General features: G+C 29.0%; 1 protein-coding gene across 1 annotated transcript in view; it reads left to right on the forward strand.

Moving 5' to 3' along the window:
• Positions 1–8,505: 8,505 nt before the first annotated feature.
• The window catches only part of LOC123295058 (protein white), a 68,079-nt gene continuing 57,538 nt past the window's right edge, over positions 8,506–19,046 (forward strand). Inside the window, exon 1 of the mRNA XM_044876267.1 lies at positions 8,506–8,891. Coding sequence (XP_044732202.1) covers positions 8,823–8,891 — 69 coding nt within the window. The 5' untranslated portion in view covers positions 8,506–8,822. The remainder of the gene's footprint in view (positions 8,892–19,046) is intronic.

Here is a 19,046-nt window from a genome sequence, read left to right on the forward strand (position 1 = left end):
AATTTATAATAACATAAATAATAATCATTAATAAATAATAACTAATTATATTAGTATACATTTCTAACAATACACAAAGCAGATAATAAACACTATTATTAGAAATATATATAATATTATTTTTATTAATTATTATAAAAGCAATAAAATATATTTTTATTTAAATTTTTATTAATACACCTATGTGCATTATGTTTATTGTTTAAAGTATTAGAACATTAAAAATTAACATAAACATATAAAAATCATATTTTTAGTTTAGAATTAGCATAAATATTATGATATTTAAAGAAAATATCAACATCTATCCCTGAATAATACAATTGTTGCAGTTTTTCATCAGATATTGATATTTTCTAGAATGTATTGCGAAATGTGGATAGATTGAAGGCTGGATGTCTATGTGGTTGTTTAAATACAAATAAATTTAAAAGCAAAATTTTTGATTTTTCTTCCTGACTATTTACAAGCTGATCATTGCATATTGTTTTATAAAATATACTGAAACTAAATCATTAATAATTGGTGAATAAGTTGTCATACAGTATTGCGTTTTTAAATATGTATGTACCTTGAATCTAAGAACGTAATGTACCATTGATACATGTTCATATGTACGTATTATATTTTACAATTATACTCCTGTGTTTAATGGTTTCCCAAGTATAGGTAGAATTATTAAAGGGAAAAATTTTTCATTCACTCCCGTTCATTAAAAATGCTAGATAATGAAGCTGTTGCTGGGCACTTAGAACAGTGGATGCCTATAAGATAAACTTGTCAGATTTTCAATGTTTCAATTGCAAACCTTTAATTAAATTACTTAAGTGTCCATTCAAATAAACCAATGAAGCAAAATTAAAATACCTTAGGGTCTCAATAATCGGGACTACACAAATCCAGAAGTGTTCCGCTCACTGGATTTTTTCCGATTACTGAGATTGTCTTGAAAAATGCATTATAAATAAGATCATGTGAATGACAGAGAACGATGTGGAAAAGGCGGTCGAACGAAAAGTGTATCGAATTGTGAAGTTTAAGACCTAAAAACTTTTAAATTCATCTTGATTCATGTTAAGGGTATCAAACTGTACCTATGCATTTTGATAAGATAAAAAGCATGGAAGTATTTTTTTAATGCTTAGTTCTTGATAAACAAAACGATCATTTAATTAATTAACGTATTTTTTTTTTTTTAATTCTAAATATGTAAACTTATGACCCCTTATTTATATACAATATACATGTTTGTGTACATAATTTATATGTTTGAATATAAATTAATAATAAGTTAAAAAAAATTATTAAAATGTATAATTAATTAATACGATATTCTAAAATAATAGAAATAAAAGTTCGTCACATAGGAGCAACGCAAACATAGAGAATTTCTCCTTTAAGAATAACTAAAAATGTAATTAGGGTGTTTAGGCCAATAGAATAACGGAAAAGGATATGGCTTACGTGTTGTTGTCGGTTACAAGTCAGATGTGGATTTAATCTATGGAGGGAGGTACTCACATAATGGACCTGCCGAGTCCTCTCGGCTGGAACCTGGAGACTGGAGTTATTAAGCAAATTAGGCTAAAAATTTTTTTTTTGTTTTCGTGTAAGCGATGTAACTCGTAAATGGTGCACTTTAGAATACCGGTGCTGTGAAAAAATGCCGAGAGAACGCTATTTTTAAAATGAATTTAATTGTTTGTAAATAATTGCTTTAAAAAAAATTAACCCACATATCTTGTAGCTGATACCTCAAAGTTTTCAAAATTTCATCAGCGGTGCAAAGCCAATAGCTCAGTTTTTCTTGACTAGGAGAATCCCAAAAACATAAAACATAAAAAAGTTGATGATTAACAATTTTTAAAATTTTATATTTTATTATAATTTATTTATTTATTTTTTTATTGTATTAATTAGTTTAATGTTGTATTGGAAAATTATAAATTAACAATATTGGACACGCGACATGATTACGTAATAATCATTAATTTAAATATATTTTTAAATAAAATTTACTTTATTTATTAATGCTAATTCTTCCTGTTCGTTCAAGAGTCATTAATTATCACTTAGTGTTTCAAGGTCTTGAAAATCTATTTAATTAAATTCCTGGAATACGAGCAAATTTTTCTAGTAGTCCCTATAAGTTTGAATCTATGCATCTTATAAGAAGTTCAAAAAGTGTATTTTGAAGCCAACTTACGATTTTTCAAGGTTGTCTTAGACTTAAAATTTCTTTTAATTTAAAGCATTATCTATCTCTTTTTGAACTCAAAATAATTCTATTCTTGAACTCAAAATAATTCTATTCAAATTACCATACTAAAATTTTCAATTTTTCGAAAACTGTTTATACGACCTTCTTCCATTAATTTAAATAAAAAATGTCCAGTTTTGGACAAAATTTGCATTTTATAACATAAATGAAATACGTTTTCATTTATCCAATTCGAACGTTTTCGGTTTTTTGCAAATATAATGGGACATACGAGCCAGGTCTTTATATTGAAATACTTTTTAGTTTTAAACCAATTGAACCGTCATACAAATCTACGGGAAAAAGTCGTATTCGCGCGGGTTCAGGTTTTTATATGTGCCTTAATTTAAGTCGTATCGCAATGAAAACTTTGGGCTAGGTAAATATCACTACAAGAATCTGGAAAAGGACCTAAGGGCTATGTTCCTTAATTGTTCAAAAATATTTCACTCAAAAAGTACGCTATAAAAACGGATGAAGACAAAATATTATAAACAATTATTTTTTAATTTATAATCCATAAATGACTTGGTAAAATATAATTTATAACAAAAAAATAATAATAAAAAATTTAAATTTGAACAATGAATATCAGTATTTTTTTTCTTTTGGATCCATGCAATGCAATGGTTGGTTTCTTTACGAACACATAAAATAGATATGATTATTGACATTACTTGTTAACTGTTTCTTAAACTTCAATAATAAAAATAATATTATTTCTACTGGACGATTGTTACATAGTCCAAGAATAGTCTAAGAGCCATCAACCCCCGAACTTGCGTCCACTTTCCAAATACGAAATATTTTTCACTTCAGGCCGTCATCTTTAAGTCATATATCCGCCTCAATTATTGTTTCTGTAAAACATGAAATGTTTTCAAACAAAAATTCTTTTTAAAAATATGATTCATTATAGGTGATATTTAAAAGGTAATATCGGGTTTGAAGTTGGCAGCCCCAAAATTCACATTCTTGACAATAACTCAACTTACACACCAATTTTCAGTAACTCTGAAATTGTTAATCTAAAGCAAAATTTGTATAATTTTTATTAGGTAAGTTAAAAATAATATTAGTATATTGACCTAAATCTAAAGCTAAATCGACCGCAACGCTGCTATCTTATAAAATTTACAATAAATCATGCGTTTTATTTAAAATATGACCAATTTTAATTTTTTTTATTTTCTTTAATATTTGCAAAATATTACGTAATATGTTTGATTGACCATAAATAATAAAGTTTTTCCAAAGTTTTTGAGCAAGTACCGTGAATATTCATTTTTTTGCGGTGAACGATACTTCAAAGTCCCTTGATCACAATAAACACAGTTTTGGGACCTCTTGCAGGGCAAAATTTTGAATTATTTCATTTTAAAATTGTGATTTTTAACATAGTAGTTTATGGAAGAACAATAATGTTCCTTCAAAAAAGTTTTTATCATGAAGAAAATTTATCACAGTTTCTGTCTATGCAAAAAAAAACATTACCTTACGATGCTTTCCAAAAAAAAAACATAAAAACTTTGGTTTTTGATGCTTTTTCGATATTTTTAGAGCATTTTTTTACATCTACGTCATACAAATTGCCTAGTTTACGATATTTTTAGAGCTTTTTCTTATATTTACGTCATACAAATTGCCTAGTTGACTAGTTGACTAGTCACGTGACAGCGGATAGCGGAACCACTTTAAGTTATTCATTGGTATTGCTCGTTGTTTTAGAGCTGCGCCTACTCTTGGACTATAAAATGCCCAACACAGTGGCTACTCGTTCAAGTATCACTATTATCATTATTTTTTTAATATCAAATATATAATATTTTATTATGATTCTGGTCAAAGGATCAAGTATCCTGAAACCACCCGCTTAGCTATTATTCGCATGTCATATTTAAGTGTGATGTTTTATAAGCAATGCGTAAATACCTACAAATATGAGAGAATTGAATATTTTATTGAATAAAAAGTTATAAAGCCGCAGTTACACGTTATACGTTATAATATTAATATTAATTTTTTGACTTCCAATAAAATATTGATACGAAAATATTGCCAAGCTACGATCCCCCAAGCAAAATCTCAAGGAGAACTAGTAAATATTATAGGGATTTTTATATACATTAGGGCAAGTCAAGCTGTTAAAGAAAAGCCCTTATATGTGAGAATCCTAGTAAGTTTTTAAATCATTTTCGAATTAAAAGTAAAAGGAATAATTCATACGCTATTTAATTGATTTCTTACTTCCAGTTTCGTATTAGTATAAATAGCTATCAAATTTGAAAAAAAAAAACTTGGGGACTCTCCCAGGTCTTCCTCAGTTTTCGTTTTTGTTTGTTACAAAACCTAAGTAAAATCAGTACTTCCTTCCCATTAAAGAATTAAAATAGCTGTGAAGCTATAAAAAATAATAATCACGAAGTACCAACTTTGTAGTTGGTGGCCAGAAGACATTAGACTCACCAAACTTGGTGAAATCACGAAATAATATGACATCAAATGATTTTTTATTTCAAAAGTTCGTGTTTTGAATAGAATTATCATCACAGAACTAACTCGCAGAACTAACTCGAGTTTAAATAAAAAATAGCTAAGAACACTCTCCATTAATTACCTTTCAAATGAAACCAAAAAAATTAAAATCGGTTCATCCGTTCAAGCGCTACGATGCCCCAAACAAACAAACACAAAGACACACACACATAGCGGTCAAACTTATAACACCCCTTTTTTTAGTTCGGGGTTTAAAAATAATGGAATGCGGTAACATTTCAAAATAATTTTACTTTCTCAGTTGTAAATTATCACCTAACATCACCTTTAACTTGTTGGATAAAATATAATATAATAATATAAGGTACAAAAAAAAGATTCTAAAGTGTTTATGCTATTACAGAAGATTCTTTTATTCAATGATGTTACCAATAGGCTACAAAACCATATAATAACACCGTATATATAATATATTGAACAGGTAAGTTTGAAATGTTGGCTTATTAAAGTGGTGTGAATTCCAGAGAAGAGAAATAAATTGAAGTTCAATCTGGGTTTGTGAAAAAAGATTGATAAAACTATACAAACGAGAGTGATTGTCGGGTGGCCCTTTTTCCTACGAGGCACTGTGGGCTAGTTTCCAGGGTTTTCAAATTCTTAAACTACTGCCAAAATACTTCGGGATTGCCTGTAAAATGGATTCGAAGGTGTCCGTGGATTGAAGACTCACGGATATTTTATAGCATAAGAGCCCCATCCCCAGAAGCCTAAAGTGACTCTTTTATGTAAATGTTTCATATGTTGAAAAACATGAAAAGATAAAAATCCCATATTAACAAAAAGCATTTAAATAACAAACATCCTCTATTTTATGTTGAACATCATTATTTAAGTACTTGAAGAACTTCTTTTGGCACGTTGAGCACTTTTTGGGTGAACCAAAAAACATTTGACTCGCGTCATAGTCACCGTCATCTGTGTTTGTAATTGAACTCCTCCTAGAGAATGCGAAGATGGTTTAGATTCACACACAATTCGGTCCACTTCAAAATGTTTTTTAGGGTTACGCACCAAAAATTAAAACCCATGAAATAAATGGTGGAAACGCATATAAATATTATATTACATTGCATCTTAGTATTCAAATGTATTTATTTGCGCTCCCACAATACTTACCTAAAATTGTTAACAGCTACTTGAAGTATTACTGATTATTATTCAGGTATTGGGAATAGGTATTTATTAGAGGTATATGCGACGGCTGTGAGTTTCACTCCACTCTATTCCAAAGTTTTAAGTTTTCACTTCCGTCGACAGTCCCCATGACTGACTATCTTTTTTTTAATGCGTAGTTGTAAAAAATGCATAATATAAATTTTGATTGCTGGTACTACACTCATCCTTATATTGATGATGCATTAGTAATTAATAAGCAATGTTAACTATATAATAGTTATAATTGTCGGTTGGTCATAGCCTTGTATATTGGTAATGTGTTATTTTCATAAACTAAACACCCATAAATTACCTTTTTAAACAAACCATAAGAATTATTCGTATATCATTAATTATAAAATGATTTTTATTTAAATAATTTATCATTAAAATAATTAAAAATTGCATGTTTACGATTTCTCCCCTTGGATTAAATACTAGATACGCTCATGTATGTATTGAAATAAAAGTAGTTTCCAAAATCATCAAGATGAAATTTTCTTTAAGGAATTAATCTTTTTCTAAATAAATAAAAAAACGCTTATTAGGATTTTTTTGTGAAAAATATATTGTATTTAATTAATGAAAAATATTGTTTGCACATTGTTGAATGAAAAACATAGGAAAATATTTTTTTCGCTTTTTGTACTTTTTTTCAACAGAGGGTCCCCGAGGCATCTTGGATCGATGGACTTATAAAAGATAACGAAGAATTTCAAAATTCAATAATTCATTAATTATTAAATAAGTAATATTAATTATTTTAATATTGGTTATTTCGCGGAGCCCCTAGGCAGTGTGAAAATCAAACGGCGCCAGTTTTTTTAGTCTTCTTAAGCCTCTTTGTTGTCCCTTGTAGGTGCCTTTCTCATAATTATTTGTCAATTCCCTTGAGGAAACGCTTCTCATACAAATTTGTCCCTTTTCTTTAGACCTTTCCCGAAGGCTCCTAGCCGAAGTAAGGACCTTAGAAAGTTTATTATTGGCTGCCTACATGTAGGAACTAGCTAAAATTTTCTCGTGAATAATTTTAATGAACTATAGTTAAGTAACGCCATGTACAGTAAAATATAATAAACTTTTTTTAATGGGTATTTATCTGCTAATGATGGTGTGTTTCCACACTAACAGTATGCTTTTATCGTTTACTTTGTAAATATGTCACAATAAATGCATAGATGTCTCTGACTTATACAATCCATCATAAATTAAATGTTTGCAGACCTTTTTTACTGAATTTTCTTTCTGAATATTCGATTATTGGAATTTTCTTATTGCTGGATAATTGGCTTTTCTACTGATGAATTTTGAAATCGATTTTCGATGGTTTCCGATTCGTTTATGTTTTGGTAAACATAAAACGTACATTGCGGAAAACTGGCTGACTGGTATGTTTATCTCGAAACGCTACACAATTTTTTTTAGATTCCTTAAACTAATACACATATATGTTTAACATCGTGTACGGTAGTATAATGGTGTGTTTCCACACAAACAGTAGCCTTTTATTATCTACTTTATAAACACCCCAATCCATTCATAGATGTCTCTGACATATACTAATTACAACATAATACATTAACAATAATAATTACAACAATAATAATTACAACAATTATATTATACACCTTTACAATTGAAATTTCTTTTACGTCCTGAGCACGCTATAAAAATTTCAGCTTGATATCTCCTTTCGTCCGGAAATGAACTAATTAGGTGATTTTAGAACCCCTACCTATACCAAAATTTTGATCGTAACATCAATAATTTTAAGTGCTATAAACTAGGGAATAAACTTAGTAAGTATAACTTGATATATATTTCATATACACAGGGTATAATAGTATAGCTATTATAGCCCCGGTGCCTCTATTCTCCCTTTTATCCCCCGACAAAACAAGAGGGGTGTTATAAGTTTGATCTATGTGTGCGTGTTTATATATGTCTGTCTAAACGAAATAATTTTAGTATTTTTATTTTGTTGGAAAGGTAGTTTATGAAGAGTATTCCTAGCTATGTTTAAAGAAAAGTAGTTCAGTTTGGAGAGAGTAACTAGGAAAAACGGCATTAATTGAGGTCCCACTCCCAGGATAAGTTTCAATGGTTACGATGGTATATTTCCGTCGATCACCATTGAATAGATATTTTGTCCAAACTTACACTTTACACTTTAGACATGGAATAATTTTTGTTAAGTTGGACAAGTATCTTGTGTTTCAAGTGACGAACAAATTATTTATAATTATTTTTTCACTTATGTTTAATTTTAAGTTTGTCGTGGTTTCAAGATTTTTCAGGTTTCAAAACGTAAATTTGATAACAGCCACTCGAACTGTCCTTAATTACAATAAACTAAGAAAATGTACTCTGTTCCGAGACTGATAATTGGAAAAGTACAAGTTTTATTGGTCAGATAATTTTCCACGCATGTGCCGCTACATGGTACACTAAAATAAGATTCCATTTCTTAATTACCTTTAATAGATGGTAGGTAACAAACAAAAAAGTAGGCAAACATGCTTGATTTCACGTGGTAAGTGTAGAAATACAACTTAGTAGTCAACAAACAAGTGTTTCGTATCAATCGTGTGTTGGTTGAGGCGAGCAGGCATTTCTTACCTTTTTTATTATTACACAACACGGTATTTTGTTGTTGGCCGGCCGGTTAAATTTATTCACTCACGTTGTTACCTAACTTTTTATTTTTTAATAAAGTTTTATTTTAACTTTTCATTTTTTATTGAAAAGAGTTTTCAGATCTGTGTGAAAACAGATTAACGTGTGTTTCTAATTTTTTTTAATTGTAAGTGAATTTGATTTGTGATAAGTTTCGGAAAATTTTCAATCCAAAATGACTATCAGTGAGGAACATGAATTGTTGAATAATTCGGGTGAAAATCAACGATCTAATTATTCTTCTGTAAGTGTTTCTAATTTATTTTTTTTTTACTATAAAGATCATTTTGCGGAAAAATTTGATCTATCAATTGTAGATCGGGAAAAGTATACAAAAAAATGAAATGGCAGAATAATATTCTCTTTTGAATATTGGAAATAAAGATAATTTTCAATGTATGTAGCTTACGAAATTTTACTTGATTGTCGATGTTATATAACTGTAAAAGGAAAGAGTTCTTAAAGTTTAGCTTCAAACCAAGTTTTCTTACGAATTTGACGAAATGAAAATAGTATTTGCTGTATTTAATTTGTACAAAAAAAAAATTCTATCGATTGTGGAGCGAAACTTTTATAATTTAAGTGCATATATAGAACATGCAATGATCCGATGAAGTATAAATACAGAACTCCAAAAACTTATATTATAATTGAGAAAAAAAAAACAAAGAATTGGGAAAATTTAGAAATGAAACTGTTTTTTATCGACTTATGTTGAAACAAACACAAAAAACAACTAATAAACATGAGGCTGTGTATTGACTTTGTGTTATTTATAGTAACGCGGTCAAACTACAGTAACGCGTTAATGTAGCATTTGAAATTTAATGCGGTCGTAGGGACCACGATATAGCTCATAATCGTGATTGGTAAAATTAAAGTAAATGTATATTGAAAAATACATACAAATATATTTACAACTTATGTTAGAGACATTTTTTCATAAACTAAATAAATTCAACTAATATCGAATGCAAAAAACAAGATTTTCGCTTATAAATGATTTTTTACCAGCCTCGAACATAAGCTATTTCATAGTCCTCCTGTTTTTTTGTAGCACATACAACCGTCTTTCACATTTTACATTAAAAAGTTTTGCGACTTTCAACAACTAGAAACAATTTCAATGGTTAGACTTATTCTGCCATTACATTTGTTCTGTAAAAATTGCCTGATATATCGTTGATAGAGTGCTCTACGGTTTTTTTAATCTCTGGTTTTCGAGATCAAAATAACTATACTTAAGGTATTTTACTGAAGTCAATTTTTTGAACTTTTAAGTGTGTTTTCGAGCTTTATAGTACAATTTAATTGATTCGAATTTATTGCTAAATACAGCCAAACCTGGATAAGCGAGAGTTCAAGGGAGGACAATCTCATTCTCGCTTATAGAGGTTTCTCACTAGCCCGAGTTTCTCGCTAATGCCGGTACATGGGTAGCGTTTCTCTCTTATAGAGGTACGCAGCAATAACAAGTCACAGCAAGTACGAATGTAGTAAATATGTAGCTTTAGTTCCTCCTAAATAATATAAATAAATAAAGCTCGACTGTCTCTTATAGAGGTATCGATAAGTAGCAGTCTCACTTACGGAGGTCCATGAGGGAAAAACGACTCTCTCTTACAGAGGTTTCTGTTTCTCGCTAATAGAGGTTTTGGGAGCTTAAAATGACGAGTTCTGGCTATTACTCTCACTTATAGAGTTTTCTCACTTACCCAGGTTTGACTGTATAAGTTATTTTAAATCAGAATTAAAAATCAAACCACACAAATTAAACTGTTTGCTTGGAAAAATTACTCAAGTAATGTAATTTTTATCATTTATTATTAAAAAATCTAAAAACACTTCATTAAAATCCAAAAATTGTTGTTTCTTTTAAAGCAATGAGCCCTGAAGTTTGAGGTAGTACTTTTGAATCATTCTGTGTAATAAAATGTCCAAATACGTCAGGTGGTTCAGAAATATTTTTAATTGATTTTCAAAGGCCCTTTTACCTACAATTCATCCATGATTATACCACGATGTTAAGATTAAAAACAATAAAATGCTTTTAAAAAAAATAAAAACCTATCATTTCCCATAAATAAAAATAAAATGGCAAATAGAAGGTCATTTGAAAACGATTATATACTGCTATATAGCATTTATTTCTGTTTTAGCGAATAGCCGATTTAAAGAGAATGAGCTATTGTTTTTGTATCCTTGATGGAATTTCGCAAACAGTTCTTCAGTGATTTTTTTTTATAATAAGCGAAGTTAAAAACTATAAATTTTACTTATTTATTATTTCACGATTTATTTAACAATTTTTTTATTTAATAATTTAAAAATTATTACTTTCACAGTATTAGTTTTACATATATTTAATGTGGCCGATTGGTTGATGCCCGGAATAAATATTATCTATTTTTTCATTATGAATATTAATATAGGTGTTTGAAACTGATAATTTTAATTTTATTGATATTCAATTTTGAAATTTCTGACTGATAATTTTATTTGTAATTGTTCTTAACTGGGAATTCGCTTAGTTTACGCAAATCCTACATATCGATCATATCATTTTTTTTCTCTTCTTAAACATTTATAACAACTTTTATTGATTTATAAAAAAAAATTATAATATAATTTCTATTTTAATGACCATATTCGTACAAGATGGTGTAAATGACAATAAAATAATTAAAACACGCCGATAATTTTTAATTTATTTTTAATTAAAAATCAATGTTCATATTTTTAATTGACAATAAACTTTACCATAAAAATGAATTTTGGCAGATTTCATAATAAATTTAAAGTTGATAGTTTGAAATAAAAAGTAGAAAATACTTATTGTACCTTCTAAAAAATAGAAAATAATTTATGTCTATGATACATGTCCATTTGCAAAAGCTAAAATCACACACATCTATGTATTAGTGACTCATAGAAGTAATTATTTACTACTTTTTAGTACAATAAAAGCTTGTCCTTAAAAATGTATTTTTTATTTTAATTTTTAGTTTAAAATTATAAAAGGTAGTTATACCAAATATGGTGGAAGCGATGAAAAAATCAAGTCATACTTACCATACAAATACATTGTCACCCAAATTACATATGCTATTAAGATTGGAAAGGAAGTGCAATAAGAAACTAGTCCGCCATTTTGGGTGGCTCACCATATTCGATTCAGATAAACGTCACTTAGCTAATCATGAATAATAATTCTTGATATATAAATTTTAGGAAATATTTGATCACTGATATCGCTATGAAAGCATCGAACTTTGTTTCCTTTTAAAACCTTGACGTAGCAAGTGCGGATTACTCTCTTACGGAAAAAGTTCGCAATTTATTACTTCCTTGGGAAAAGTTTACAATTTACTTTCAGCCAGCGGGTAAGATAAATTTAAAAAAAAAACTTTACAACTCTATCCATGTGAAAAATATATTATTTACGCATTTAAAACTTATTGGACAGATTGATTATGAACGCCTTGCAGGTAACATTGAGATAAAAATTAATCGTTTGCTATTTAAGAACTGATACACTGCCCGAACTAAGTGTGTGTATATTATATTTCATTACAAAAAGTTTTCCATTAAGATTGTTCTAACTTTAAACTTCAATTAATTTGTATATGAGTAATTAATACTGATAAAACATCAATTCAGCATCATTCAACATCACATGCAACATTGATCAACGCTTGCGTAAATTATTGAACTTTATTTTAAATCAAAATTGGTGTGCCCAGTGCAAAACGGTATCAGATAGCAACATGATTTCATTTCAATTTTGTACATTGGAAAAAGATAGTCCGCATTTCTTTTGGAAAAATATAGTCTGTTTACAGTTCCATACCACGAAACCTAACGGCTAACTACTAATTTTTATAGATGTAAACATTATTAATGAACAATATTTTTGATTCTAAAGTGACAATTTTGCCAATCATCCGACCATTTAATCAAAAAAATGCTTCATCAATTTTTACATGAAATAATGGATCGTGCTTGAACACAGAAATTTCCGCATTTGAAGTTAAAAAATCTCTAGATAAACCTCTCTACCTTTGAACGATAAAGATTCACAAGAATTAACAGTTTTCTGTGTAAGAGAATTGAAAAAAATACACTCGAGCCCGGATTTCTTGGATTCATGTCAAGCGCCCTACCAATTAGGCCATTCGAGTTCTAAAAATGCAATTTTTGCAATTTTTTCAATTTCAATTTTTTCAACTCATTGAATTTTTATTTTTACTTTGTTTATTCACTTGTTTATTATTATTTCTTTTTGTTTTTGTTTACTTTTAATCATGTCTACGAAATTTATTTACATCATGGTCTCTCGATTATAATAGACGATGTTGAATATGATACATACAGCTCAAACTAAATATTGACAAATATCTTGTCTAGTAATCTTAATTAAAAAGGATTGAAAAAATACACTCGAACCAGGGCTCGAACCCGGACATGAATCCAAGAAGTCCAGGTTCGAGTTTATTTTTTTTCAACTAGACAGTTGAGATGTTCTTAATGGAAAACCTTTTATTTTAAAACCAACAAAGTTACAGGTAATAATTATAAATTCATTTGTCAGTTTCTAATTTAATGATCTGCCATTCAAATTTGCAACAAACTTGTTGCTTTTGAACAACAAAAATAGTATAACCAACTTGAATGGTACTCAGTTCATTTAATAATCTGATAGGTGTAATTATTGTTTTCAACTCGATAATCAAAATTAAATTTTTATGATATCTTTAGGTTTTAAAGTCAAGTATGAAAATTTTATTAAAATATATCAGAGTATATTAAGTTTAGCCCCAAGTTTTAATCGCTTAAAAATATTGATGATACAAATAATATTTTGGTATAGTTGTTCAGAGCAATTAGTCCATTTTCGAATATCCGGAATCATGAGAACTGAAAAACAAAAAAAGATATCGAGCTGAAGTTTTTATGGAGTACCCAAGATCTAAAAAGTAAGTTTGAGCTTTGTACTTTGGATAAGTAGAACCTCTCTTATAAATCGTAAGGGATATAATGAAAGTTTCAATGTAAAAATTGCCTCTTATGAAACAACTTTTATATGAAACATTATTCGTTAATATCCTTGTTTACCGTGTGAGTCAAACCTTAGTTTCGATTTTTTCAAAAACTAGAAATGCTGAAATTCTTAAGCCTGTCACCGTAGTTTTATTAAAAATCGCATCTATCATTGCATGGCAAAATGATTCGATAATTTACTCAATCGGAAATTTTTTAGTCGGATCTCTAGTGGTCATATCCACCATCCAGCAACTATCAAGTATATGAAATGTAAATCCTTTTAATAATATCCAAATCGCCTAAATCAGTGTTTTAATAGACAATATGAAATATATTGCCTTGGATGTTTTATAATTGCTTATTAAAATCAGAGATGTTTAGAAATGAAAATTTCATGCATGCAATTTAAAATTTTCGCATTATGGTTATCGTATCAAGTACTTACTTTCTACAAAAGTTTATTATTCATTATTAGTTTTTTACTTAGTTACTTATATTTATGTTAGGCCCTGCTCACACGATTGTAAACCGGTTGGATATTAAGTTGCAAACATGTCGATTTCCGTGGTTATTTGCATTTATTTCATTTTGATTAGCAAATTGATGCTAAAAAACTGGTTTGCAACCATAGTTAATGGATAATTAATTGGCTATCCTGAATTTTAGAAAACATTGTATATTCCAATTTCGTATAATATTTTTTTAAATTATAAAAATATTATTTCAACACTCAGAATATTGTTCGAATAACAAATTTACTGAATTCACATCGTAAAAGCTTAAACTCACCGAATAATTCATTCGTTCTGAAACCTACCGTTTCTTATTTTTCTTAGAGAAAAGTATAATAAAGATAAAGATAAAAGTAGCAAGTTTAGGTCATTTATACCTTTTTAGGCGGCAGCATGCGTGGTTTGACTGGCCTAATCAATTTCATTATCAATTTCATACTTTTCGCTACATAAAAATTTTCCAGGCATCTTAAGAGATAAACGAAAATCTCGTCAATGGCTACTAATTCCATAATTTCAAGAACTCAAACATCACTAACTAATAAGGATGGAAATATATAACTTTATGAGTGGAGAAAATGCGAAATAACAAAATTGTTCATTTTTTTTTCGTTTTGTCCATTTGTCTATTTATTCAGAATGCTTAGAACTACAAAATCCAGCCCATTTTGCTGGAAGCCAATTCTCATAAGGCCAATTGTGTTTAAAAAGTAACATAGCTGTCAAATTTGTGAATTTCTTAAATCAACATTTTTTAGGTATATTTGATGCATAACTGTGCAAATATTTGCTAATGTTTTGAATTATTTTCAATAAAACTGTCAGTAAATATTTTGTTTAAATTAAACAAAATTATTATTTATTTACTTAAAATAATAAACTGTCGTTCATAATTCAACAAAAAAAAATTCTTCTTCAAATTTTTACTTGAAATTATTCATCTAGCTAAAAATAATCACTAATACAATGTGGCAGACACAATATAGATTTTTAGAATACAGTGTGTTTTAAGCTAAACGTGCTCTTATGATCATTGAGAATCTATTCAAACTTACAATAGTACAAAATAAACTATGAATATATAAAATAATCACAACCAATAATCGAAGAAAATAAATTCCGTTTGAAGGAAAAATTTACATTGCAAAAAAAAAATTAATAAATAAATAAAATGTCGTATAAACCGTGGCCTTAAAAGTTATAGAAAATTAGATTTAAATTATTGTTCAGGCTGTGTTCTTCCAATTTTCACAATACCCAATATCTAAACGTTTCCATGTAAAGTACAACTTTTTGACTCCTATCTCTTGCTTCGGGATAGCTCAATAAGAGAACAATAGACATTCCTAAAGTCATTCCTAAAGCAGGGTGTGTTGTTGCTAGTTTTTTAATAAATTAATTTTTTAGCTCCCATTTCTTATACAGTATGTTCATTTCAAAAATATCATTAATATCTTTTGACCTGATGTGATTATTGTTTTGAGTGAAAACCAGTCGATTTAGATAACAAGGGGGAAGTTCAAAAATGGTACCTTCAGCTTTCTTCCGTTCACCCTCAGCCACTCCAACTTTTAAATTTCAAATGGTACCCCCTACTTTGTGATACCTTATTTAAATTCTTTGGTTTTGGCATCTAGTTTAGGACCCTTCTAACGCGCAATCTTAGAAGTGCTAGGGTCACGTTAATTAACGCTTTATATACAGAAAAACGATTTTTGGCCAATATCTCTGAGACCTTCAACTTTATGAAAAATAGTTTCAATCCAAAACAGTCGGAAATTTTTCCCTTTAAAAAATGTCGCATCAAAATTTTTGATATCTTCAGCCATTTTCCCGTGAGTCGGGAAAAACGGCCAAATTTATATATTTATATGCTAATTAACAATATCATGAAACTAATTGATTTTATAAAAAAAATTTTCAAAAGAAAGTTGTTGGTAAATTGTTTTCCTAAAAAAAATATAGAGTTTATATATATTTCTCTGATACTGATTGAATAATTACAAAAATTTATATGAAATTGATCGTTTTGAAAACGGCTAAATATATCGAAATTGTTCACTCTACATTTTATTTAGGAAAACAATTTTCCAACAACTTTTGTTTGAAATTTTTTTTTATAAATTCAATTAATTTCAAGATATTATTAATTAGTATATAAATATATATTTGGCCGTTTTCATGTAAAAACATTAAGCGGACCAAGAGTATTAAGGGTGGATTCTTTTGAAATGAACACACTGTATGTTTTTTGTCGTTTCAATCTAAATGGAAGTATAAATGTCAAACAAACATTCATCCATATTATTAAGTTTGCAAAAATAACTTTTCACATCTTATTTACAAATAGATTGCCGTTAGCAAAAAATATATTTTAAATGCTATTGCGTGTTTAATTATATTTTTATGTACATTATGTTCAATGTAAAATGAGTTTTAATTGTTGTTTGGTTATCTAATTCACCATTGATAATTATCCATTCTACCCATAAACCTATCAATCAAAACTTATTGCATATCTCTTTATTATTATTTTAGCTGCAAGGTTGTTTTGTAAATAAATAGCAAGTTAAACGGATGCAATTGTTGTAACATTATAAATATTTTCATTCATTTTATTTATCTAGAAGCTAGTTAACTGCATCGATAACCTACTCTTTTAATAAAATTGTCAGTGGAGGATTTTTGAAATTTTTTTCAGCTTATGAAAAATTTATTTTGGTTGCATATTCATATTGGTAGTGCGGCAACATTAGCTGATTGAACTTAAAATCTGTAGTACACTTTTAGTACATTAAAAATTTATATTTAAAAAATTCGTTTCAAATCTACTAAACTTGGGGGGTTTTGGAATCGCTGAACACGAATATCGTAGGAGAACCCGGGGTATCCAGGATATTTCGGGTGCCCTGCCATCAGAAACCTCGGAGATCAATTTTGACGCAATATTCGTGATCAGCGACTCCTAAATCTCCCAAGTAACGAGATTGGACCGATTATATAACGAATTTCCCGAAAACTCCAGGAGACGGTGGGAATATCGTTTATCCTGGGCACCAGATACCTCGGAGACTAAACCAAAAACTCCCGTGTAATAAGTTTGGAATCATTTTCATCACTATTAACCGAATTGTAAATTTAGTATATTTACGGTTAATTAAATTTAATAAATTAATTTAAAATGCAATTATAAAATTTATAATACTTATACAAATTGCATATTTTTAATTCAATTTAGGTCACAATAGTTCTTGACGCTCTAACAAATCGAATGCCGAAAACCGCATTCAAATCTGACTTTGTGTTCAACCTTTTCGATCTTCATTGCTTCGTTTCTGCGACTATAAATAGTCTCAAAGATTATGTAAAAAAGAAAATACCAACCACAAGTCCCACTTTTAATTTTTAATTCACGAGTGCCTACTCAAAACCATTAGAATAACTAATTATTATTTAAAACTGTAATTTTTTTGGAGGGTTTGGTGTCTATTATGCGTTGAAGTTTCCATGTTATTTATATATCTTAATATATATATTTCTTGTGTGCGTGTGTATGTAATTGAACTCCTCCTAGACGGCTGGACCGATTTTGATGAAATTTTTTGTGTGTGTTCGTGGAGATTCGAGAATGGTTTAGATTTACAATTTGGTCCAGTACAACTGTTTTTGAGGGCTCCGTACCAAAAAAATGAAATTTCATTAAATGGTGGGAGCGCATATAAATCATATCACATTATGTATACTATGTGTACTATGTATTTTTAATAGTATTCAGGTATTGTCAATAGGCATTTATTAGAGCCATATGCGAGCGCAGCGAGCTCTACTATCAAAGGTCAGGCCAAAGGTCGAAGGTCAGGCCACTCCAATAAATAGGAGTTAAATTGGGGTTTAGCGGGATGGGTTTAGCGGACAGGCTAAACGTAGTATAGGTATTCATGAATTGGAGTTACGTTTTTACGGGACAACGTCCGTCGGGGCCACTAGTATGTATATATATCAAAAAGAAGACAAAATTTCACTTTTGAATTGTTGAATGTTCACACATTATTTAAGAGATTAAAGTCAGTTTTTTAGGTTCTAATACATTGTATTTCAAGTATGAATAGATGTTTGAATAAAGATTTACTAGTCACTAATCTGATTAACCTATATCAAAATTTTTGATATATTTGAATTAAGTTTTAAAAAATTGAAATAATAAAGAATTCTTTCACTAAGGTCATGCGTTATAAATTATGAAAGTGAATCAAATTCTTTATTTTAAAACCATATTATTCGAAGTTTAAGCTCATGATAAACTCAGGATTTTTGAAAAATTTAGTTGCTGACAACAAAAACGAGAGCAAAGATAGATAAAAAATATCAAAAATACCAAATTTAAGTTTAGAAAACAACTTATAAATATGCATTTGTGTGTTTGTATTGAGAATATGTATACACACTTCGTCTAGGTATTACGTACAATAACATGACTGTTTTCACAAATAATATCTAGAAAACAACGCTTTCCCGGCTATAAGAGTATTAAGAAATTGCAATCTTATTAATGTTATCTATCATTTCGCCCTATTAGCTCAGTTGGTTTAGGCGTAACCGATTCCGTCCGCGGTATGCTTAGGGCGGGTTCGATTTCCGGGTCTATTGCATGGTATATGCATGAAGGAGGTGCACTCAGGCAATGAAATTGAGGAGCTGATGAATTAAACTACCAGCGGAAAGGTGGTAAAACACATATATGGTTTTACAATGGGTTCTATAGCCAAAGTGTGTCCTTCGTGGACAGCCAATATAACCTAACCTAACCTAACCTATCTATCATTTGTGGAAGCTATTATAATTTG

Source organism: Chrysoperla carnea, chromosome 3 (assembly GCF_905475395.1).
Source record: "Chrysoperla carnea chromosome 3, inChrCarn1.1, whole genome shotgun sequence".
NCBI lineage: Eukaryota > Metazoa > Arthropoda > Insecta > Neuroptera > Chrysopidae > Chrysoperla > Chrysoperla carnea.